General features: G+C 35.7%; 1 protein-coding gene and 2 pseudogenes across 3 annotated transcripts in view; 1 reads left to right on the top strand and 2 right to left on the bottom strand.

The window, feature by feature from the left end:
* Positions 1–25,611, top strand: part of ELP4 (elongator acetyltransferase complex subunit 4) — a 171,859-nt gene that overhangs the window by 37,055 nt on the left and 109,193 nt on the right. For all 3 annotated transcript variants that reach the window (XM_070428114.1, XM_070428115.1, XM_070428116.1), the window contains exons 6-7: positions 12,609–12,693; positions 14,679–14,867. In XM_070428114.1, the coding sequence (XP_070284215.1) occupies positions 12,609–12,693; positions 14,679–14,867 (274 nt within the window). The remainder of the gene's footprint in view (positions 1–12,608; positions 12,694–14,678; positions 14,868–25,611) is intronic.
* Positions 1,675–2,723, bottom strand: LOC139018992 (DNA mismatch repair protein Msh6 pseudogene; annotated as a pseudogene).
* Positions 2,708–3,789, bottom strand: LOC139017605 (DNA mismatch repair protein Msh6-like; annotated as a pseudogene).

Here is a 25,611-nt window from a genome sequence, read left to right as displayed (position 1 = left end):
TGGCTGCACCAGTCTGCATTCCCACCAGCAGTGCACAAGTGTTCCTTTTTCTCCACATCCTCTCCAGAACTTGTCATTTGTTGATTTGTTGATGATAGCCATTCTGACAGGTGTGAGATGGTACCTCATTGTTGTTTTGATTTGCATCTCTCGGATGATTAGTGACTTTGAGCATGTTTTCATATAAGATTTTAGAAGTCATTCCACTTTTCCTCTCCTGCCAAGTCTCCTTACCAGCTTAAATAGAACCTTTATATAAGCCTTTTATAATATTTTCTTAGGGAAATTGTAATTATGCTCCCCCTACTATCCTGCTTAACTTCTGTTCTTACTTCTATCAGAACACATCACATTGCACTGGAATTATTTGTCTTGTCTACATCTTCATCTTCCCCCTCAAGCATTGCATATCCTTGAGGAAAGAGTGTGCTTTCTTTATCTGTTCACTAGCGGGCCAGCGCACAAAATCGTGCGCAGGTAGGGTCTCGCTCGCTGGTCCCCGTCCCACCTTGCTGCCACCCCCCAGTTTTCTGTGGTTCCCTGATCCCAGCATGGCTTCGGTTCCCCGGAGCCTGCGGGCCTGGGGGAGGGACCAAGAGGTCGGCCGTTCCGCCCAACTGCCACTAACTTTGGTTTGCCATGGTTCTCCGTTCACCATGCTGCGATCGGAGCCTGCAGGAAGGGTGAGGAGGGACCGAGAGGTGGTCAATGTACCTCATGGCGACTGGTTGAGTGGTCATTCCAGTCGTTACGCTTATGGTCACTGGCCTTTTATTATATAGGATTCCCTAAATCTGGGACACAGGTGTGAGTTGATAGTTGGTGAATTAGTGGACCAATGCACAAAGTATGGTAATAACTCAGATTAACTATAGCCTTGCTCTTAATATAAAGATTTAGTGGATAAAACCAATAAATAAAACAGCCGTGTAAGAGTATATCTTATTTCAACAATACAGATCTCTTAGCTCAAGAAGCAGAGAACCACACTGTGTTTACCAGTTACAAGTAGAAATTCATGAGAAAGGAATTTTGAAAGGGAGTTTCTAGCTAAGACTAGAAGTTCAGAATAAAAGTCATGAAGTTATAGTAGTTTAATAAACTACTTTATTAAAAGGATATGGTGAATGATATATTAATACTAACACCTGAGCTGTGGGAAAGGCAAGATGTAAGTGTGAAGAGGGATTTTACCTACCTGCTTATCTGCTGATGGTATAATTAAAGTAAAAAGATAATATCTGAAAATTTATAGAGAGGACTAATATCCTGAACCTCATGTTTTTATTTTTATTTTTAAAAAATAAAGTTTGTCCTGGTCTGTGTGGCTCGGTTGGTTGGGCGTCATTTCATACACCAAAAGGTCACTGGTTTAATTCCCAGTCAGGCTGCATGCCCAGATTGCAGGCTCAGTCCCAAGTAGGGGGCCTGCAGGAGGCACAATTGATGTTTCTCTCTTCCTCTCCCTTCCTCTCCCTTCCTCTCTCTCTTTCTCTCTCTCTCTCTCTCTCTCTCTCTCTCTCTCTCTCTCTCTCCCCCCTCCCTCCCTCCCTCTCTTTCTCTCTCTCTCACCAATAAAAACATATTTTTTAAAAAATAAAGTTTATTAGACCATAACGTCATCTGAGTTTACCATCTTTGTTACAAAGGTCAACTCGGAGTTTCCAGTGTAGTCTATAATTTCTCAATCAAAATCAGCAGCTTATGGACCGCTTCAGCATCTACAATTGACCTTTCACTAGCCAGGCAAACTTCCCCAAATAATCACAGTGAATGAGCCGTCTTCTCAAATTATCTTGCTTTTGTATGCCCCTTTTGAATAATCTCTGGAAGATTTAGCAAGCCTTGCTGCATTAAAGCCTTAGCTCTTAGTACAAGATCCCTTAAGAAATTTATAGAGGAAAGTAGGTAATAGTCTCCTGGCTGGGATCTTCATATTCGTTTTCTACCATGTATGTCATGTGTCCTAGGCACACTGCAACATTTTGAGAATAATCTTCATCTAATGAATGGTAATAGGTAGAAAACAATGTGTATCACTTTATAGTCTCAACATATCTTGAACCAACTGTGTTTGCTATTGCTGTCCCATCAACTGTTGGAGTACCTATTCCTAATTCAACCACAAGCACCAGAGAAATGTACTGTTGCACATATAAGTATACTGGCAATTTCACTCAATTCAACTAAAACTGTGCTTTCATCTGATATTTTTCTGTCTGAGACACCAAGTTTAATAAACATTCTATTAATTGGTGTGAGCCTACACACGTCAGCAAGTACATAACAACCCATCTGGTCCATTACAGCTGATAGGCCAGGCTGTCTCATGGGTTACACTTGCCCCCATATCAGGTTAAGCAACAAGCACACAATAAAGCTTTGTCATTTTTCTTCTTCACAGCCTATTAGAATGTCAATTGAATAAAATCATCTCCAAAAAAAAGTCTTCATAATGTAAGGATGGCATGATCCTTGAAGGTCTAAGAAGACAGAAGTGTCTTCTTTTGGTAACAGAATTACTGGACCACACATAGGACCATCATGCCCTCGACTATAGTTAGCCAAGCACAATAAGACATCTAACACTGAGATGCACTCTACAGCAGCCTGCCAGCCCTTGTAATTTTTTTATCAAAATTATAGAATAGTTACCACATGCAGTCCTTCAATGATATGTCTCGCAGTTCAACATTTATCAGCTTAGTCAACCTCTCAGTAGTTTTGGTAGAGAAGAGAGTAATGAACCCTTCAAAGTCATCTTAGTGTTTATTGAGAGACTTCCTTGCTCATACAAGACTTGTACTAGAGGATAATGTGCCACTAGAGTCCTAAACCTGGGATAATGGTGATCATCTGAACACTGACCCATGGAAAACTTTCCCAGTGAGGCATCAACAAAGCATACACCATACACTCGAGTGTGGCCAGAAGTATCTTCCTTTTTTGCTTTGAGGCTAAGAAGATACTGTAGTTCCCAGAGAAGTCACCTTTCAGCATAATGTTGTCTCTTGGTAATGACCCTACAAATCTCGCTCCTCACTACTTTATCATGCTCAAATATATGTGCCATCTTTCAGCATTGTGCCTCCACCATTTCCAGGTCTCAGTCTGTTCCACTCATACTACTTTTTAGTCCTTCTGGGCCAGAGAGTCTGAGTATCAGCCAAATGCAATTTCAGGTAAACCAAAATCGGCCCAGTTGCCTTTCATAAATTGACTCCAATAAGAGCATCCATGTAGTAAAACTGGCAAGACTTCCTCACCTTATAAAATATGACAGGTTCAAAGTTCTGAGATTTAATCTGCCACCACCTCATCCCAGGAGTACAGGAATGAAGGAAATCCTCAGGCACATAGAGTGTAGATGCATCAGAATCAGAATGATGGGGCACCTCCTGGGCACTTCTTTTCCTCCTCAAACCATTCTTAATATTTGGTGATACCAGACAGTGGGGCGACTGCTGTCATCACATCCTCACTAATGTGGGCTTGGGGTCCAGAAGTTTGAGGGGTAGAGAAAGCCCTCAAAGTACTCCTGGTTTCAGATGCCAGTTGCTTGTTTGGTGATTGGGCCATTTTCTCCCTTGAACTTTTCCTTTTGAGAGAGCCATTTTCTATCACCATTCTCTTCCATTTTGCAGCAGTTTTGACAGAGCTGGGCAGGCCTTCACTGTCACTATCCCCTACTCCACTGTTTATTTCATCACTGATAACTTCCTCCTTGGCATCTGAGGAAGGCTTGAATTCCACATCAGAGCCACCAATGTCACTCTCAGAGTCTGACATACTCCACCTAGATCCTTGCACCTTAGGCCACACTTCCTCTCAATTTCATGATCTTCATTCTTATCTGATGCACAAATTGCTCCTTCCTGTATATGGCTTTAATAGCCTTCTGCTAGCCCAGCCCTTTGTAGGGCTGTCATGAAAAAGCTGACCCTACAAATCTCGCTCCTCACTACTTTATCATGCTCAAATATATGTGCCATCTTTCAGCATTGTGCCTCCACCATTTCCAGGTCTCAGTCTGTTCCACTCATACTACTTTTTAGTCCTTCTGGGCCAGAGAGTCTGGCCCCTCCATCTTGGTCCAAATCAAATCACCTAGTGAAAAGTGGCTCAGTGGTTGAGCATCGACCTATGAACCAGGAGGTCACAGTTCAATTCCCAGTCAGGGCACATGCCCGGGGTTGCGGGCTCAATCCCCAATGTAGGGTGCGCAGGAGGCAGCCAATCAATGATTCTCTCTCATCATTGATATTTCTTACTCCCTCTCCCTTTCTCTCTGAAATCAATAAAAATATATTTAAAAATAAGTAAATAGCCCGCCCTAACCGGTTTGCTCAGTGGATAGAGTGTCAGCCTGCGGACTGAAAGGTCCCAGGTTCTATTCCGGTCAAGGGCATGTACCTTGGTTGCAGGCACATCTCCAGTGGGGAGTGTGCAGGAGGCAGCTGGTTAGTGTTTCTCTCTCATCGATGTTTCTAGCTCTCTATCCCTCTCCCTTCCTCTCTGTAAAAATAAAAATAAAAATAAATCAATAAAATATATATATTTAAAAATAAGTAAATAAAAACTTTTTAAAAATCTGTACATGAACTTAGGTGGACTTCCCTTTCTCATGACTGAATGTTCCATCAAAAGGGTGGTTGCAAACCAAGCAAGGCTACCAGGGTAACCCTCCATCTTGGTCCAAATCAAATCACCTAGTGAAAAGTCATAGGGGCTGGAGTGGACCATCGTGCTGCCTATCTTCAACATCCTTCCATTTGAGGTCCCTTGCCTAGGACAGCTAAGGCAGAGTTGACCAAGGGCCCAGCCTCACTGCAGGCTGCATCCCTCAAGGGGAAGTGGAGGCCCCATGTTAGCAGTGCCACCTTCCCCTGAGGACTTGAACGGCCCTTGTTATCCTGAACCTCATTTTGACCAATAAAGAGAAATTACCTGCTTCCGTGTTTGCCTTTCTGTCTTTGAAGGGTCTTCCGGTACACAGAATTTAGTTCAGTGGTTCCCAAACTTATTTGGCCTACCGCCCCCTTTCCAAAAAAAATATTACTCAGCGCCCCCTGGAAATTAATTTTTTTTAAATTTTAATAGCAATTAAACAGAAAGATATATGTATTAATGTTTCTACCTTTTTCGTAAAATATAGTAAAGAAAGGAGGAAATTAGAAACATTGAAGTTTGAAATTATGAAACTATTTATTGAACTCAGAATAGAAAGGTAATACAAAAAAAGTTAAATGCACCTGTGGCCATCACCGCCCCCCTGGATCGCTGCAGCGCCCACCAGGGGGCGGTAGCGCCCACTTTGGGAATCACTGATTTAGTTGATCATTCTAGCATTCTGGCATGCTATCTTCATTGGTACGCTTGGTTTTTATTTTATTTCCCATCTCATTCTCACATTCCTAATCCCAGTCATCATGCCTACAGGCATACTTTCTATGTATATCCTTTCAAATTTCTGTTCTTCAATAAAGTAATATTTAACCCTTAGCTTCTCTCTTTTTCTCCCTTCCTCTCTCTCTTCCCCTCCCCATCTAATCTCAGCAAACCTATCAGCTATATCTTCAATATATCCAGAGCCTGATCACTTCTTGCAAATGTTACCTCCTACCATGCTAACCTGTCACCCACATTTCTTGTCAGAACTCTTGGAGCTTGGCCTGTGTAGCTCAGTGGTTGAGCAACCTATGAACCAGGAGGTCACAGTTCGATTCCGGTAAGGGCATGTGCTGGAGTTGCGGGCTCGATCCCCAGTGGGGGGGCATGCAGGAGGCAGCCGATCAATGATTATCTCTCATCATTGATGTTTATCTCTCTCTCTCTCTCTCTCTCTCTCTCTCTCTCTCTCTCTCTCCATTCCTCTCTGAAATCAATGAAAAAATATTTTTTTTAAAAAGAACTCTTGGAATAGCTTCCTCTGATTAGTTTTGTTTCTTGCTCCTTGGTGGCTCCTGTCACACTGGTTATTGAGCATAACCATTGTCAGTGGTTCCCTGTCACACAGTGGATTGTTTAGCCTACACATGCAGTTAAGCATAAGAAAGAAAAATAATAAATGATAACATTCAGGGTACTAGTAATGGAATTTTTAACTTGAAAGTTACTTGTGAATAGACTTCACAGTCTTTATAGTTACATGCAAAGTATATGCTAATATAACTGTAGTTATTTTACACAATTAGTTAAGACATTTGGTATTGGGCCTATTGCCTTATAAGTATATCTCACTATTTGTCATCGGTGAATACCTGAAATATATGTGTAAATAGATTGTTAATGCAAATCGTATTTTCTCAGTGATTTGGATAATAATTTCAAAAATGCTTCATCTTCACTTTAAAATAATCTTAATTGGTAGGGATAATAGTTTCTCTTTGTTAAGTGTTTCTATCAAGTAGTTAAATCATTATTTAGATGCAGCAGAAGTTCTAATTTTTTAAAGCACAGCAATGAGTCACTTTAATGAGAAAAATTATTCCTAAAAAAGTAAAGAAATGTCATTCTTGAACCATATAATTTTAAGTCAAAATGGACAACAGAGATTATCTAATGCAACTCTTTTAGTGAACAGATGAGAAAAATTTGAAGCTCAGAACTGAAAAATTAAAGACTTTGCCACATATAACAGATTTAGTTAGAGTTGTTGCTAGAGATAGTACTAGAACTCATATCTTCATCATACAATTCACTGGGATATTCTGGTATCTGGTTTATACATTTGTAAATCTACGCTTTTTTTTTTTTCTTTATTGAATTTTTATTGTTCAGATTACATTTGTTCCTCTTCCCCCCCCCCCCCCATAACTCCCCTCCTTCCAGTTCCCGCCCCACCCTCCGCCCTCACTCCCCACCCACTGTCCTCATCCATAGGTGCACGATTTTTGTCCAGTCTCTTCCCGAATCTCCCATTCCCCTTTCCCCCCCAAGAATAGTCTGTCCATTCCCTTTCTATGTCCCTGATTCATTATAATCACCAGTTCATTCTGTACATCAGATTATTTATTCACTTGATTCTTAGATTCACTTGTTGATAGATGCATGTTTGTTGTTCACAATTTGTATCTTTACCTTTTTCTTCTTCCTCTTCTTAAAGGATACCTTTCAGTATTTCGTATAATACTGGTTTAGTGGTGATGAACTCCTTTAGCTTTTCCTTGTCTGTGATGCTCTTTATCTGACCTTCAATTCTGAATGATAGCTTTGCTGGATAAAGTAATCTTGGTTGTAGGTTCTTGGTATTCAGCACTTTGAATATTTCTTGCCATTCCCTCTGGCCTGCAAAGTTTCTGTTGAGAAATCAGCTGACAGTCGTATGGGTATTCCCTTGTAGGTAATTGAGTCTCTTTCTCTTGCTGCTTTTAAGATTCTCTCTTTGTCTTTTGCTCTTGGCATTTTAATTATGATGTGTCTTGGTGTGGTCCTCTTTGGATTCCTTTTGTTTGGGGTTCTCTGCGCTTCTTGGACCTGTAAGTCCATTTCTTTCACCAGGTGGGGGAAGTTTTCTGCCATTATTTCTTGAAATAGGTTTTCAATATCTTGCTGTCTCTCATCTTCTGGCACCCCAATAATTCTGATATTAGACCGCTTGAAACTGTCCCAGAGGCTCCTTACACTATCTTCACACTTTCGGATTCTTTTTCCATTTTGCTTTTCCAGTTGGGTGTTTTTTGTCAAATCTTTGGTTTGATTCTTGTGCTCCTCTGGTCTGCTATTGGGTATAATATTCTTTATTTCAGTCCGTGTATGCTTACTTTCTAATTTCTTTATCGTAGCATCGAGGGTCTCATTAGTTTTCGTGAGGCTCTGCTCAAGTTTATAGCAAGCCCTCAAAATTGTGATTTTTAGCTCCATATCCTCCATTTCTGTCATGTTTTTTTGTCTCCGCAACTTTTATGCTTTCTTGGTGCACCCCCTTGTGGTCTTTGTGCACAGTCTTGTTCTAGCCAAGCCTTAATTGTTGTAGTTAACACTAGAGGGATTTGACCACCAGGCCGACTGGCTGTAGGAATCAGCTGTGTGGAAAACTTCAGTCCTCTGGGGAGGCGCTAGTCCAGCCTTTGCCTGAGGCGATCCGGCAGATGGCTCTGCGCAGGGCCTGGGCGGGGCGGGCTCAACAGGGCGGGGGGAGGGAGCAGCTATGGCTGCTCTCAGTCCGTCTCCAGGGGCTCTGCCTCCCTGTCCCCGCAACCGCTGCAAACCTCGGAGGGACCGTAGCCAGACAGTCCCGCTTCTCCTGTTTGAGTCTGGGTCCCTAGAGACTTGCCCGGATCTGTAGCCCAGAGTCTGAGACTCACTCCTGATTGAAAACGACAACCGCGCCCTCAGCCACCAGCCCGCTTTGCGCGCGCACCACTGCACCACCGTACCTTTAAATTTTCCACACTTCGCCTCCTCTAAGCCTCGTAATGCTGTTGTTTTTCCTTCTAGTTGAAGAGTCTCTCCTCAGCCAGCCTTCCTGTGGTTCTGGGTGATGTCCGTCCCGTCTTTTAGTTGTATTTTTGAAGTGGTTGTTCGAGGCAGCAAACTCCGGTGTTTACCTATGCCGCCATCTTGGTTTCTCCCAAATCTACGCTTTTTAATATTACCAAGTTAATATGAGTGAATGTCTGTACAACTAAGAGGAATATCTTCCTAAATCTATATACCTTATTATTTTATTTGATTACGTTTAATGGATCCATGTTCAAACCTCATCTCAGCCACATATTTATTTGAACCCACAGACTTTTCATTGATTCTGGATCTCACTCTGAGGCTTTATCTTAGTTTAGCTAAAGTGCAAATAACTTGAGTCTTAAGTGTCACTTAATTGTTGTACAGCTTTGGGCAAATCACCTAGCTTTTAATGGGTCTTATTTTCTCAACCATAAAATTGAGCTAATGACTGTACTAACTTCTCAAGGTTATTGTAGTGATCAGGTGTTGTGACAGTGATGCAAAACATTTTGGGTATTTATTATGTACCAGACATTTTATCAGCTGATAACATTAAAATTAAATCCAAGTGGTCTTGTTAGAAACAAACTGAGCTTGTTAGCTGAATAGACATTTCACTCAGTTAATTTTATATATACATAATTTTATCTTTGTATGTATTTCTCATACTTGCAGTGGATCCACCCTCCTAGCCAGTGATCTTTGTTCCCTTGGCTAGACGGAGAAGCAAGTACCTTCCCTACATCATTCCAACTTCACTGCACATGTGCCCATTTTCCCCTTCATTGGGCCTCTTCCCCCAGTGATTTTCAGGGAATGGACCCGTGGTTTCCTGGGAAGTGTGAAGGTGCAGTTTCCTGGTGAAGCTGCCCAGATGACCATGCTTATAATGTCTGGCCTTCCCTCTGCTTTCTTCCTATTATTAATATTAATAACTAACTAGTTATGAGGGTAACAGTGGTACATCTATTCTTTGATCACATTAAGACTTGTAAGCATTCCTTTCTTCATTAAGAAACAAATGTAATTATCTTACTTGATTTCTTTTCTGTATATACTACAGCTGCTTCATTTTCTTACAGCAGATATTATCTCTTAATGACAAAATTTCTTTTTACGAGAAAACCAATGCTATTTGTTGATAGAAATTAAAGATCTCTGATACAAAATGCCCCTTAGACTTCTTGCTGATATTGATAGGCACACAGTTTTTTTCTATCTACTTTTTAAAACTGTTAAACTTGGTCAGCAATATGTAGATTTACATTTGTGTCATTGTGTTCCTTTTTCCATGTTTGTATATTAATATAAAGAAATAAAATGCCCTAACCGGTCTGGCTCAGTGGATAGAGCGTCGGCCTGCGGACTCAAGGGTCCCGTGTTTGATTCCGGTCAATGGCATGTACCTTGGTTGCGGGCACATACCCAGTAGGGAGTGTGCAGGAGGCAGCTGATCGATGTTTCTCTCTCATCGATGTTTCTAACTCTCTATCCCTCTCCATTCCTCTCTGTAAAAAATCAATAAAATATAAAAAATACATGTTTAAAAAAAAAGAAATGTATTTCTGTCAGACAACATGGCATGGTAATATTAGCAGACACATGAATAATGTACATGGGACAATGTTTTAACTAAATAAAAAATTAAATGCTTGATATGTAAAGGTAAAAATTAAATTTCTAATAATTTTCATATTCTTTGTACTATTATAGTTTTAAAGATATTGTGATATCTCAAGATAGACCATTCACTATAAAACTTGGTGAAAATTATGAACCATATAAAGTAGCATACATAATTTGAAATGTAGTGCCTTTGGGACATATTATAAATACTTTGATAGCCTAATCTTTGTTAAGGGTTTGCAAACCTAAGGAAGCCAGGTTCATATTTATAGTTGGGTTTCCTTCTTGCCAGTTTCTTTTTTATAAGTTACTAGGCTGTTGGACAACAACAAAAAGACAACATTCTCAAAATTAATGGTGTTTTAAAAAAAAATTTAGATGACAATAGAAGATAATTATTTTCAGCCAAAAATATGTTATTAATTACAAATATTTCTGACACAGAAATGTATCTCATAGAGATTAACAATACTTAGTTTTTTAATGTCAATACCATATAAACTGATTCAGTTTTAAATGCTATAATTTTATGTATACAAGAATGAATATTCTTAATTAGTATACCTAAATGTATTGATTTTCCAAATTTTATTTTGTTAGCAGTATTTATTTTCCTAGAAATTTAATGAGCTTGGAGAAATTTGTTTTACTTATCAAGTTTTAAGCATTTTTATTAGATTATTTCTATCTGTGTTAAATAAGGAAAGAGGTTGTGATGTATTGGCTTTATGTCCATTTTTGTTCTTATATCGAAAGAAACCCCATTACTTTTGAAGAGATTCTTAGATCTACTATAGTTATCTTAACAGACTGTAAGAATGTAAAATAAATAACAGATCATGTTGTCTGGATAAATGATGGCAACTAAAAAACACTAAGAAGTCATTTGTGTATGTGGTATTTATAATGTACCTTCAGGTAGCAAATTTACTACCAAGTACTTAAGCAGATTTTATTAATGAACAATTTTGGGCAGAGAGGAAATGCTTTAAAAAGTTTTCACATATATGAAATAATAATTTTCTTCGGTAGATTCATAATTGGTAGATTAGGATGCACTGGGTATATTCTTGATCCATACTTCTTTAACCCACAGTGACATTCATCAAATGGTTGGCTGGAATTCATTTCATAATCTGGGACTTTGGAGCAGATTTTACCCCCTGTGCAAAGTTAATTGACCCAGATAGGAATTAAATCTGCTGTATTCAGAAAGTAGAGCTAGCCAGGACAAATATATGTTAAGATATGAAACAATCACATCATTGCCCTATGGAATATCATTATTTATAGACACATTTTCTCACTCATGGGAGTAGAAAAATGTGTTCATGTAATTTGTTGTATTTTTGCTGAAAATGGAGAAATAACTATGTGAGAAATAATTATACCACCATATCTTTCAGTTGGAGTCATATTTGTTTTGCAAAGATTGGGGTTATTTTCTCTTGGTTTTCTTTTTTGTTTTTGTTAGTTAGGTACTTTGGGGTAGATGTGAATGTTCAATACAATGTTTATAGAGATATACATATATTTTTGCTGAACTATTGGCCATTGATTTGGCACACTATGCATTCTGCTATATTTACTAACTTATATTCTTTAATGTTGCATGTTGCTTCAAATTATATTTCATCCGTTTTTTAGGGCATTTCCTCTGCCTTTGTGATCGCTTCATTTAGGATCACAGTAAAGCAGATACTTTTGTATTTTTAAGGTCACCCACAGCTTCTACAACATTAGGCACTTTTATGTTTAGGAACTAGCTGTGCTCCAGGACTCATTATCATGACATTTAATGTTCAGCCATAGCGCACAGGTTGTCCATTATGAAGAATCTTAAATTCAGTTAATGTTAAAGCAGATTTTCTTCGCTCTTATTAAATTTTCTTTGAGATGTTTTATAGCATTTGTAAAGTATTTTGAAATAGTGACATTAGGGCTAATATTCTTGTGGGAAATAATTTTGTTTAGGTCATCTTATATTTATACATTTATTGTCTTTTTTACAAATGAAATGGAGTTTATACTTACTTGTCTTAATTCAAGTTTTGAATTAATATTATTTTAGCAGTTCTAAGAAAATTAAAACTTTGATGGAAGGTAAGCTCAGGTGATCAGCACATTGATTCAGGAATACTTGGCATAGCAGTTCATTAACTATGTGTTAATTATCTATGATTACTCCTGAAAAGCCACAGTGGCTTCATCTTTTAGGTTGCTTCATTAAATCATTAATTTTCTTCGAGGTAACTAAGCCTGACATAATTAAGTCATCTCAGTCTCTACAGATTTTTATCTTCCCAGGATGTCACGAACACTGAGCTAGTTAATATAAGGCACTGTATCTTGTTCCCTGGATGTATTGACTTTATTTTTTATAATATTTATACTATTTTGGCTCATTTTAAAATTATATTTAAAAAATCTTATGAATGTATATATTTTCATTATGTACTTACTGTTTTAGATTACATTTGTATTTCCTGTATAATAAAGCCCATTTATGTATTTAAACCACTTCTTACCAACAGTTCTTTGACCCCTGGCTACATAAAGCTGCTTCAGTTTATTCAGAAAATCATTTATGAGGAAGGATTTGATGGATCCAATCCCCAGGTATGAGTACCTTCAAACCCTTTCATAATCATGGGTATAATGTTGTTTTCAAGCTCTCTAGGGCTACACCCAGAAGGTCTTAGAATAATCGGCAATGAACAAGCTGTTTCCAGCTCAGAAGATGTAAATAAGCAGAGCACAGCAGCCTTAGTTTGACTAGTGATGTGTATTCAGAATTTTAGCTATGTTCTTAGTGAATTCACATAAGATGTACAGATTCAGTGTCAACATGAATTATTGTAAACACCTAGAATTAATAGGTAGCCACGTTTTGAAAATTATTCTTAAATCTGCAAGTCTTGTACTTTCCCATCTAAATTTTTATATTTCTGTCAATCAGGATTTAATTTTGAATTACCTTATCACTAAGAGTTAATTATTTTATGATTTTACATTTATTACAGAATGCTTTGGGTTGTCTCAGTGAATAAAAAGGCATTTCTATTTGCTGTATTAAAATATTTTATAACTATTTTTCTGTAGCTCTCTTTTTTAAAAATTTCTCTGAATTACCACTATTAAAGATGTTCCAGTTAGTTTAACTGAAACAAAATAAGGGGAATTTTATTTCTACATATTGTGTGGCTCTGAATTCTTCCTCAGTTATTTTAATTGCTATAGCTGCTAAAAGACTTGCATTTCATTTGTATTGTTTTAGCAGAATTATTTTCAAAAGACATTATTTTTATTGAAGAAGACAAAGAAGCCAAGTCTTACTTGTGGCATTATCAACTACACATGCTCTTAATTCACGGATTTAAAAAATATTATTGTTGACTTTACTACTATATTTAACAGTATCAAAGGTAAAATAAATAATTTTTTAAATTTGTCTTAATAATCAGTTTAATAGCAGGTTGAAAATAGTATGTGTGTGTTGTGTGGTGAAGCACATTCACTTATAGATGGCTTTTCGTGTATGTTACAGTTTTTGTGGTGGTCCTTGGTATTTACTACAATTTTGTTACGCTCATTATTGCTCCATTTTTGGTCCTAGTTAAGATTTATGGGCTACATGTCTTCTCTTTGGTGGCAGTGCCTGTCTGGAGAGGTAAATTGGTCCCTGACAGACACCTCTCCCCATTCGCTGTGGTAACTATGGAAACAGGCATGTCATAACAGTTCCTACGGTACAGTGTGCAGAGCTGCTGCTCTTGTAGGATGATGACACATCTTCCAAGACCAAAACATTTTTTTTTAAATCAAAAAATCAAATGCAGTAGCAAAAAGATACATACTTACATGTAAATGTACATGTATACACACACACATATATATATACACACACACACACATATATTCAGACAACCATTAATAAGAAAGCTGTTGTTGGAATGGATTAAAAGGTTTGTTTTCTTGGTTGTTTATTTCATCATTTTCAATAAACAATATTTTTCATGAACGTTGACAGACAACCAACAGTAGCTGGTTTCACTCTCTGAGCCAGAGATTCTGTAACAGTTGACTTTCATAAAAATGAACAGGGTTGAGGTAGACATTTCTATGGTGAATATCAAGAATGCTAAAAAACTTTTAACTAAATAAAAATATACCAATAAGTCATTTAAAAATATATTTCTAACTTTATTGGAATGAAAATACAGTTAATGAATTTCCATATTGTTAAGTTATGGATTGTATTGTTTGCTAAATTCACAAGTCTATACATCTGTCTCAGAAACTTTAGATGAGATCAGGAAGTCACAACAGCGCATCTATCAGTCACTACTTAAAATATATTATTCCTGAATCACAATAATATTCTGATACTGAAATAAATCCTGCTTTTTTAAGAGGAAATTTTCATCTTATGGTTTTTATCATTCCATTTTCAACTAAACTAAACTAGTTGGAGGCAGCATATAGAAATAGACTCTAAGAAGCATAATATTATATACTACTATATAGCTCACCTGTGAAGTAAAAGAGGTATCCTATTAGTTAACAAAACTTAATGTGTTTACCTCTCCTCCACTTTCCTTTAGAAAAAACAGAAAAACATTTTACGAATAGCAATCCAGAGTCTTGGTTCACCTTTGTGGGGAGATGATGTCTGCTGTACAGAAAACTGTGACAACAGTCACAGCCTTACAAAATTCCTCTACGTTCTGCGTGGTCTTCTGCGCACCTCTCTTTCAGCCTGCCTCATCACTATGCCAACACATCTCATCCAGGTAAGAACTTTTCAAAACCACTTTCCCCTAATTAGTGGTGCATAGTAAAGAGCAAAATGTAATTGCTTTAGGAGTCTGATACATTATTTTCACATGTCCTTTACTAATTTTTTTCTTTGCTTTCTTGTGAACTTGCTAGATCATTGTGATATGAAGTTGATTTTGATCTTTTAATTAATCATAAACTGATCTGAACATAGGTCTTGAAGAAATATTTGTAGACCTATGTGAATAGCAACATTAACTAAAATGTGGAAGCAAATTAAGTATTCATCAGCACATGAGCAGATAAGCAAAATGTATCTTATATTTCAGTGGAATATTATTCACCCTTAAAAGGAAAGGAAATTCTGACATATGCTACAACATGGATAAATCTTAAGGACATTATGCTAAGTGAAATTAGTCACAAGAAGATACTGTGATTCCATTAACATGAGGTAGTTAGAATAATCAAAATCATAGACAGAAAGTAATATGGTGGTTGACAGGGACTGAGGGGAGGTGGAAGTGGGGTGTTATTACTTAAAGGATACAGAGTTTTTGCCTGGCCAGTATGGCTCAGTGGTTGAGCATCAACCTATAAACCAAGAGGTTCCAGTTCGATTCCTGGTCAGGGTACATGCCCAGGTTGCATCCCTAGTGGGGTGTGTGCAGGCGGCAGCCTATCAATGATCTCTCTCATCTTTGATGTTTCTATCTCTCTCTCACTCTCTTCCTCTCTGAAATCAATAAAAATGTATTTTAATAAATAAATAAAGGATACAGAGTTTCAGTTTTACAAGATGAAAAGAGTTCTGAAGATGGTGGTGATGTCAGCACATTATGAACATAATACCAATGAACAGCTTACTTAAAAATGAATAAGATGCTAAATTTTATGTTATTTTCTTCTAATGCACATACTAAAACCCTTTAATTCAAAATGACTTAGTTTTATAACAGAAGTTTTAAGTTTTGTTTTGCTTTATTTTTCTAGGAAATAGCCAAAATAACAATAATGATAGCAGCTCAAGATATGGAAATATCATTCCTTGGTCATTTGAAAAGTATCATTTCACCGAGTTATGCAGATCTTCCAAATATTTACACATTTCATTATACAATATCAAACAATCACATTGGTTAATATCATCACCATCCACAATGTTGTATGTGTTGTGAGGTTATTTTTATCATTACTTTTATATTGTAAGAATATGCCACAAACTCTTTATCTTTTCACTTATTGAAGGACATTTGAGTTGTTTCGAGATTGATGCTATTATGAAGCGGCTGTGACCATTCATGTAGAAGTCTTTATGCAAAATATATATATATATATATATATATATATATATATATATATATATATATATTTGTCCCTCTAGTAATCACATCTCTCCAAAACTTTTTATTTTTAGTCTTTTTTATTTTAGCTTTTGCAGTTCATGTAAAATGTTATGATTGTGGTAATTTGCATTTCCTGGGTAACTAATAATATTGACCATCTTTTCATGTGCTTGTTGGCTATTAGCCTATCTTCTTTTGTCTCAGCGGTTCTCAACCTGTGGGTCGCAACCATCGGAAAACACATATAGCATATCAGATATTTACATTACGATTCATAACAGTAGCAAAATTACAGTTATGAAGTAGCAACAAAGATAATAACTTTATGGTTGGGGGTCACCACAACATGAGGAACTGTATTAAAGGGTCGCGGCATTAGGAAAGTTGAGAACCACTGGCTAAGTCTTTTGGCCATTTTTTTTTTAGTTATCTCCTCATTATCAAGTTTTAAAATTGCTTATATATTTTAGGTACACCTCTGCAATAGTTTTTTCCTGTCTGTAATTTGCTTTTCTATTTTCTTAACATTATGTCTGAAGAGCTGAAATTTTTAATCTTGATAAAGTTTAATTTATCTATTTTTTTAATGGCTAGTGGTTTTTCTTCCCCATTTTTTCCATCTTATCAGTCTTTGTCCTCTACCAATCTTTTTTATGTGTGTTTTCTTCTAAAACTTTTATAGTCTTATCTTTTCAAATAGACCAATTTATTCCAATTTGAATCTTTTACACTTTAGTTTGTATCCTCAAATAGCTTTTGGCTTATTAGTTAACATCCTGATTATATGTTTATTCGCTTTATATTCACTAGTTTTCTTTATTAGTAGTACTTTTTAAAAAATATATATTTTATTGATTTTTTTCACAGAGAGGAAGGGAGAGAGATAGAGAGTTAGAAACATCGATGAGAGAGAAACATCGATCAGCTGCCTCCTGCACACCCCCCACTGGGGATGTGCCCGCAACCCAGGTACATGCCCTTAACCAGAATCAAACCTGGGACCCTTCAGTCCGCAGGCCGACGCTCTATCCACTGAGCCAAACGGGTTTCGGCTATTAGTAGTACTTTTTACCAAAGTACTCATTGTCTTCCTCAAACATGTGATTCTTATATGTACATCTAATACATTGTAGTCTCTGTAAAGTCAGGGCCACATATTTGTAATTTTCCTTTTACTTAGCTTAGGGCTATGATAATAATATATTATTAAGTGGAATAAAGTATAAAAATTCCTAGTGCAATACCTAGATTTTTTTATATTTTCAATAAATGTTAAAGGAATATTGATTCTTACTTGGAAATTTATTTCTAATACTCGATTGTTTAAACTTGAATCTTTATTTAAATTTATGTGATTTTAGTATCTTTTTTCAAACCCTGTCTACAAATGGCAAGTTTATTAAAATGTCATTAATTATACATAGTTTATTAAAATGTCATTAATTATACACAGAATATATAGTACATTTCAAGTCCTATGACCAAGGAGTTCAGCATAAAAAAGAAATGAATTTTGATTCCTTGGTTAGTAGGATTTATTTATAACAGTCATAAGAGGATAACTCTGTTTTTCTTTAAGGGCTTTTCATAGACTGTGCTTGAACCTAACTTACTATTATGAGTTTAAAATCGCACAAATATTATAGGAAAGCTCCTTTCTCTAATCGTCTTAGACATTGTACACATACTTACCTTGTTTGCATTGTTAATGATGTTAAGTCATGATAAAGTTAATGCTTTAATAATAGTTTGGTCAGATTTAATGAGCTTCTTGATTATGATGATGAATAAACCTCGAACAGACCTGTCAGATGCTGGTGAAAATAGTGGAACTCATACTACTACTACAACTATGCTATTGCTACAAATATTTATCAGGCACATACTACATGCCAAGTACTATACAAGTATTATGTCCTTGAATCTTCACCACAGCCCTTACCTCTTTTTTTACAAGGCCACACAGTTAATAAGTGGCAAGCCAGTCATGTCCTAACTCATGTCTGTCTCTGACTCCAAACTCCACCCTCTTCACTGTTAGGTTGTATGGTTTCCCTAAGCATCACAAAATTTCTGCAAGATAGGTGCAATGCCAATATCAAAGAAGATTAAACTGAAGTGATTCTCTAAAGCTACGCCTCTATTACACCTTTAAAGCTAGTATCAAATTCATATCTGCTTAACACTTTGCTCTCTGTCACACTACATCCTATGGGTCTTGAATTATTAACTACCTGTGATAGCAGTAACTTTCCATTAGGAAAAAAATGTCATAGGGTAGCATTGCTATTATTCAGTTTTGTTTTGTTTTTAATACTTACCCGAGGATGTTTTTCTATTGATTTTTAGAGAGAGTAGAAGAGAGAGGGAAAGACAGAGAGAAATATCGATGTGAGAGAAACACATCGATTGGTTACCTCCTGCTCAAGCCCTGACCAGGGCCTGGCCTAGGAGGAGCCTGCAGCTGATGTGCGTGCCCTTGACTGGAATCAAACCCAGGACCCTTCAGTCTGCAGACAGATACTCTGTCCACTGAGCCAAACAGGCTAGGGCTTATTCAGCATTTTTAAAGAAAAAAAAATCATTGTAAAATCTTCAACAAATTAGTACATGTGAAAGATTAAATGAAGAGTTACATTCTAGACAAGGGAGGAAAAAAAGATGGAAGCCTATTTCCTTACATGTAATTGCAAGAAAAGAAAAACAGTTATGAAATAAATATATGTAGTTTTTTATGTATTCCAAAGGGACCTATGCAAAGCAAGGGAAAAGAAAGAAAAATTTTTCAAAAGCCATTTTAGGGGTGATCATCTTTATTACTTAGAGAAGAGACCCCAAACCCATTGTGAATGTTGTGACAGTGCTTCCTCTAGCCCCAGTGTAAGGGACCAGCAGTAATATGATTAAAGTAGAGGCCCAATGCACGAAATTCTGCAAGGGGCTCGGCCCTCACAGCCATGGCAGCTTGCCTCAGCCCTCGCACCCCTGGCTTCTTCCAGAAGGTCATCCGGAAGGATGCCTGGAAGGTCATTTGGCCGTCTGGTCTAATTAGCATATTACACTTTTATTATTATAGATAGCCTCAAGTCATCCTATCTCATTAATGATTAAAAGATTGAGATGAGCCCTGACCAGTTTGGCTCAGTGGATAGAGTGTCGGCCTGCAGACTGAAAGGTCCCAGGTTCGATTCCGGTCAAGTGCATGTACCTTGGTTGCGGGCACATCCCCAGTGAGGGGTGTGCAGGAAGCAGCTGATCGATGTTTCTAACTCTATCTCTCTCCTTTCCTCTGTAAAAAATCAATAAAAATATTTAAAAAAATAAAAAGAAGATTGAGATGATAAGGTGGACTGGATGTCTGCATATCAGTATTTAAATTTTGGAAATGTATAGACATGTTTAAATCCTTATAACTGGAAAAGATATAGTTTAAATTTTTGCTTTTGAAAATACCAGTAAAGAGACAACTTTGAAATGGAAATAGAAAAACATAGGATCAGACTTTGATGACTGCCACTTCCCTAGACAATTTTGCCTATTATAATATAGTAGTATTCTGACCCTAACATCAGTTGAGCTGTAAAAAACAAATAATTTCTTTGCTCTTTGAACATGACACCTAACCATATTTTTGTTTTTATATCAAAATATTTAGAAAAAATACAAAACTTAATAGTTTGCTTAGACCAGTTATGATATAAATAGGGGATAACCCTAACTCTGAAAGACTGGTAAGGAAAATCACAACATTTAGGCTAACGAAAGAGACTCAGAAGGAACATGTTTACACTGCTTTTAAAATCATAAATCAACTTTATCTCTATTGTGACCAGTGCCATCCCTGCAAACTCCAGGTCAGGTTTAAATGGTGATTAATTTACTAAGGGAATTTAGCTTATTCATTCATGAAATAATTTATTGCAGGCACAGTTCTAGGCACCTATAGGGTTATAGTATGAACAAGACAAATTCTCTATCCTGTGGAGCTTTTCAGCAGTGTAAAAGATAGCATGGATAGAGCAGAAAATTAGTATATACAGTATAGGTATTTGCACACTTGAGCTTAGAATTTGATAGTAAGGTTGTTTCTGGCAGGAAATAGAAATGTAGTTTAATATCCTTGGAAATTTTGTCATGTAATTAAAAACCTATACAGAATAGAATTGTGATACTTTTATTTGAATATGTTATATAGAGTAACACTAGCTTTAAAGTTATATAAAGTATCTATATCTCTTAGACTGGTAAAACAACCAATTGGTGCTCTTTAGTTATTAGCATTCTGTCAGACTTGTACAGTAATGATTAGTTACCCTTTATTGTACTTTTGGCATGCTTCCCATGTTTAATTTTATTGTAGGAAAGGAACACATAGTTAAGGAAATTACAAAGAGGATAAAAAGTTAAAATAAGGAAAATAATGAGATAGAGTCAAAACTTACTTTAACTTATTGATATTAATAAGACTTTTGCAAGTAGAATGAAAAATAATTATTTTTAAATTTACATTGTGTTTAGCCTCACAACTTTGAACTTGAAATTTTTTTTTACTTCCTTTAGGTTAAAGATTATCTCCATAACAGCACAGGAAAAAGTAACAAGCATATGTTGAAACAAATGTATAAAAATAAATTCTAAATATCTGTTAATAAAACCCTAAAATTATTCGTCAAATATGTCTTTAAAATATATATAGCCCTAAACAATTTTCCCCGTGAAATAGTAGTATTGCTCATATTGTCTCTTTCTAGAATATAGTTTTAGTGTCTGCCCAAAGACATTGCATTAAAAATGTATGTGAAAATGGCCAAGTTAAGCACAGACTTTGTTACGTGCTGAACTGTGGATTTAAGTGTCATTTGAAGGAGCAGAACTATGGACGGCTCCCCTATATTCCAGCATTACTCCGTTCCCAGATCCCTGCTGTGTAGTTGTTCCACTCGCCAAGAAGCCTGTTAAAGAGCCCCCCAGAGCATGTGTACAGCCCTCCATGTTAATAGTTAATTGGTGAGGATGGCAAGATGAGAGGACAGCCGAACATGTGGTCTCTCAGACTCAAGCAGTAGACAGACTTTTAGTTATAATAACAGCAGCTGCTCACATTCTCACAACTCAACTGTTCAAAACTCTGTTGTCAAGTGAAGGTTGTGGATTCGGGGGGAGAAGGGGTGGAAGGAAAGTTTACTTCTAAGAAAAATAACTACAAACCTGCCTTAAAACTCTTACTACATATTATGTATGAGAATATTATTTCAGCTTTGTAAAACTTAAGTATAAATTTCTATGTTAAAGGTTGTGATATTTCAGCTACATTGGACATTCTGTTGCTTTTCCCCCATTTGCCTTTAGAAACAAATGTTTGTGTACCCTTTGTAATTTTTTTAAAAAAATTATTTTTCTACTGTAGTTGACATATAATATTATATTAATTTCAGGTGTACAACATAGTGATTAGACATTTATATAACTTATGGTGACATACGGTATTATGCCAAGTGAAATAAGTCAGACAGTTTGAAAGTTTTTAATGAGATGATTTTTTTTTTTGGTAAATCATTATCTTTGAAGCAATTACAGTAGGATACTGTTTGATATCCATATCTAAGAAGATATAAAACTGTGATTTTTTGGTCTTAAAAATAAGAACTAGTTTACTGTTAGTGAATTTGTAGTCCATCTTCAAATTATACAAACATTGTGTGTCTTCTAAATTAATTTTATTTTTTATTCCCAGTGACATTTGTGTGCTTGGGGAAAAATGGTGACTGATAACAAGTATTATTTTGGGAAATAAAAACTGAATTTTATATCTTATTTCATTAGCAAGGTGATTGGAAAATACATTTTCCCTAGCTTATGCATCTTATCTACACTATCTGTGACAGCTTGTTATTCTTGATTTGTATTTTTTATTAATTAAAAGCACTCTTATCTGAAAATGTCAGGGAATATTGAAGCTCTTAGAATTACAGGTAAAACAGGGAAAGCTTTTTTAAATACCTTTCTCATAGTTTTCTATTCAGAAGAAAATTTACTTTTTATTATTGCTAATCTATTGTGTCATAGTCTATACTTTTAAGAAATTATAAACATAAACAACCTGTTAAATTTCTCCTTAACTATAACAACACAGGAAAGTAACCTTCTTTGACATTATTGATAATAAAATATGAAATAACATTTTCTCATTCTAGATTAATTTTAAGTATTGCCAGCCTTTAATGTATTTTGATTACAAAACATTAGTGGGTAAACTAAAGTTTCTTTTAGTCAAAATATTTCAGATTTTAAACTGGGCTGTAACATCTTTATTGGTCATCTTTGGCACTTGGTCAGTTAATAGCCTTATTAAGTTTTTATTATATAACCAATGTTTTTCAACAATTTGTCCTGCGGAATTTCCATCCCCCTCCCCCCCAAACTATCTTATTGAAGAAAACTATTACCAGCATGTTAGCTTATACCTAGGAAAGTTTAGGAAAATTTCTTTTCTAAAGAAAGCAAGAAGAACGGCCTTATTATAATGTCTCTTGAAAATTGAATAAGGTTTTATTTATTGTGTTATTTTAATTTATACACAGTATTTTCAAATTAATCTTCTACAGTATTAATTGTATTATAGCTTTGAACCCACTGAAGTGAATGATACAATATCTTTCAACATAGAGAAATTCAGAACACACCTTTTCATATCCATAAACTTTTGTTCATGCTGAGTATTTTAGCAGCTAAACTCTGTCAAGTAATGAACTGCTTTTGAACCAACCACTAATATGGGATTATGAAATGTGGACTACAGTAGTGGCCTTGTGAATTTCTCTCAATGTGAAGTCTTTTATTATTAAAACAAGAACTATGGACAATTGCATGGTGAAGTTCATAACTATAAAATTTTGGAAAATGTTTTTAATTGTTGATATGAGTATCATTATAGGAAAGCATAATACTACCTCTGTCATATAATTTAATCTATTTAAATGGTCTTTTTAAATGTAATGAGAATATTTAAGGATGAAAATTACAGATTTAATCTCTTGATCATAACTATCATTGCCAAAAGATAAAATTAGATATCCTGGCTGTCAGTTTTTCATGAATTCCTTTAAAAAAATGATATTCTCAACTGAGAATCTGCCTTTAATTTTTCTAGCTCTCTCAGCTACTCTGAGATAGATTGTAAGAAACTAACTTTTAAAAAATTTTTAAAGAAGCAATGTTAAAAAATGAACTGAATCATATTAAACCATTTTAATTATACACCATATTTATCAAATTCCAGTTTCTGAAAATTTAGTAGCTTCATGTGAGTCTAATGAGTCGTAAACAAAATCTGTTTTTCTTTGCAATAACAAATAATAGAACTTCGTTTCAACTCTGCTGCTGCAGGCTTGGGATCTATGTTTTTATAGCTGCAGTGTTTCTTATCATATCATGTGTCTATTATCTGATTTATCTTTTAAATCTAACTTTAGCTTATATGCATTATACATGCAGATCTAATTTGCTTTCTTTATCAAGAATGTCTGAAACTTTTACATAAATAAACTTCAAATTATGTATAAGTTTCTGTCTATATAGAGCATTAGTAACAGTATGTGTACCATTTTACCTTAGTGTAAATATGCATATTAAATAAGAGCAGGATATTTTAAATTGTCAATATGGTAAATGTGCATTTTTAAAAGAAAAAATTTCCATTAGAAACCTTTTGTTATACTTAATCTAAGCAAAGCATATTCGGTAAGCCATAGAAAGAAAATATTTTTAAATATTTTTTTGCTTTCGCTAAAATAATTTTGTGATGTTATAGTTCACATTGCAGTTCATACTATAGTTCCTTTTAGTGATTACAGTTGTTAAAGTACTATTTAGAGCCAAAATTTTCAAATGGATCAACGATAGGAATAGTGAAATGTCTCATCACAGTATGGAGATTGAGTCATCTGTTTGGGCATATGGAATCTTTGGCTGCTGGACGGCATAGTCTTTATAATGCCCAGTGTCCAGGCATGGGCACAACTGTTCTGGGAGCAGAAGCAGGGAGGGACCTCTGTGTCCAGTCCACTAGAACATGGTAGGAGAAAAAAACAGGGAGGGACTTTAACATTTTCGTTATAGGCTGTCCTCTACTATAATGCCTTTCATGTATAGACAAGAAATACAACTTCATTTAATTTTGCATTTATTTTACAGATGATATTACTAAGCTTTTTATCTTTGGTGTTACAAGGTATCTGAAAAACACCTGTGAGAAAATATAGGTTTATTTCTACTTATATACTTGGATGCGTACCTTCTCGTAAAGAAAGATGGCTGTCTTCAAAACAGGATGACACTTCTTCGTGTTGAGACAAAATGTGCTTGTAACCCATTATAATTAAAAGTTGTTTAAGTATCAGGTCATATATTATATCCTAATGTTATGTTGTAGCCCTTTGCTATTAATTACATTATTATTACTATATAAAGAGTCCCTGCTTCTTTAATAATGTTTTCGCACTCAATGTAGTTAATCTTTAATGTTGGGAGGACAGGGAAGAGATTAAATTAGCCTTATAACCTCTTTCTCTTCCAGGCTGATGATAGGAAATAAAAGCTCATAGCCACAAAATGTAACACTTAGAATTAATATTTAATTAGATTAGCAAATTGTACACTGTGGCTGAAAGCTTCCAGAGAGTTGTTAGTGCCACAATTGACCTACAGGTTTAGTAATAACTCACTTCTAGAAGCAAGTGCCAGTTCAGCATAGTAGAGCCACTGTAAGAAAGTCCTGAGAGATTAAAATCAGCAAACCAAATGGCAGGCAGGGATTCCTGGGATGGAGCCTTCTGGAAAGCTGGGAGCTAGAATCGCTTTTAAGCCAGGATTCAGATGAGAACAGTGGGTGAAAAAGCTGATCCCTCCTGTTCTGGGAGCTTCTGGTTGTAGTCCAAAATCTTACAACAGATTTTTACTAAATGTTTTTGCTGAAGCTATTAACTTACATTGGGAATCAAATATTGAATAATTTTTCTGTAAAATTTAACAAATGTTTGTGTAAACGTCTGTTCTTAATTTCTTACATATTAGTACATAATATCTGTAAACTCAGATCATTAGATTATCAGATAAGTTTGGCGCTGTACATCTATGCTGTTTTGCTGTGACATGCTGTTTCCTTGTTCCCTGTATAGTTGATTTATATGGTTCATTTCTATATTATTTCATTACGGGGCATTATGCAGAGCTAGAGAAAGAAATTCTGAAGTCTTCAGCCCAAGATTGTTTTTTTCTTCAAAAAAGTATGTATATTGAAAAATACAATTTGGTCTTTATTTTGAAAGCCTTACATTATAAAAGCAATGCTACATTTGCTTATTTTTATGATGCAATTAAATTACAAGATAAATAATTGGACCTCCTGGTGAAA

Source organism: Myotis yumanensis, unplaced genomic scaffold (genome assembly GCF_028538775.1).
Source record: "Myotis yumanensis isolate MYYU_CA2020_CCGP unplaced genomic scaffold, mMyoYum1.0.hap1 SCAF_10, whole genome shotgun sequence".
Taxonomy (NCBI): Eukaryota; Metazoa; Chordata; class Mammalia; order Chiroptera; family Vespertilionidae; genus Myotis; species Myotis yumanensis.
The sequence above is the reverse complement of the archived record's forward strand: the minus strand, read 5'-3'. Positions and strand labels throughout refer to the sequence as shown.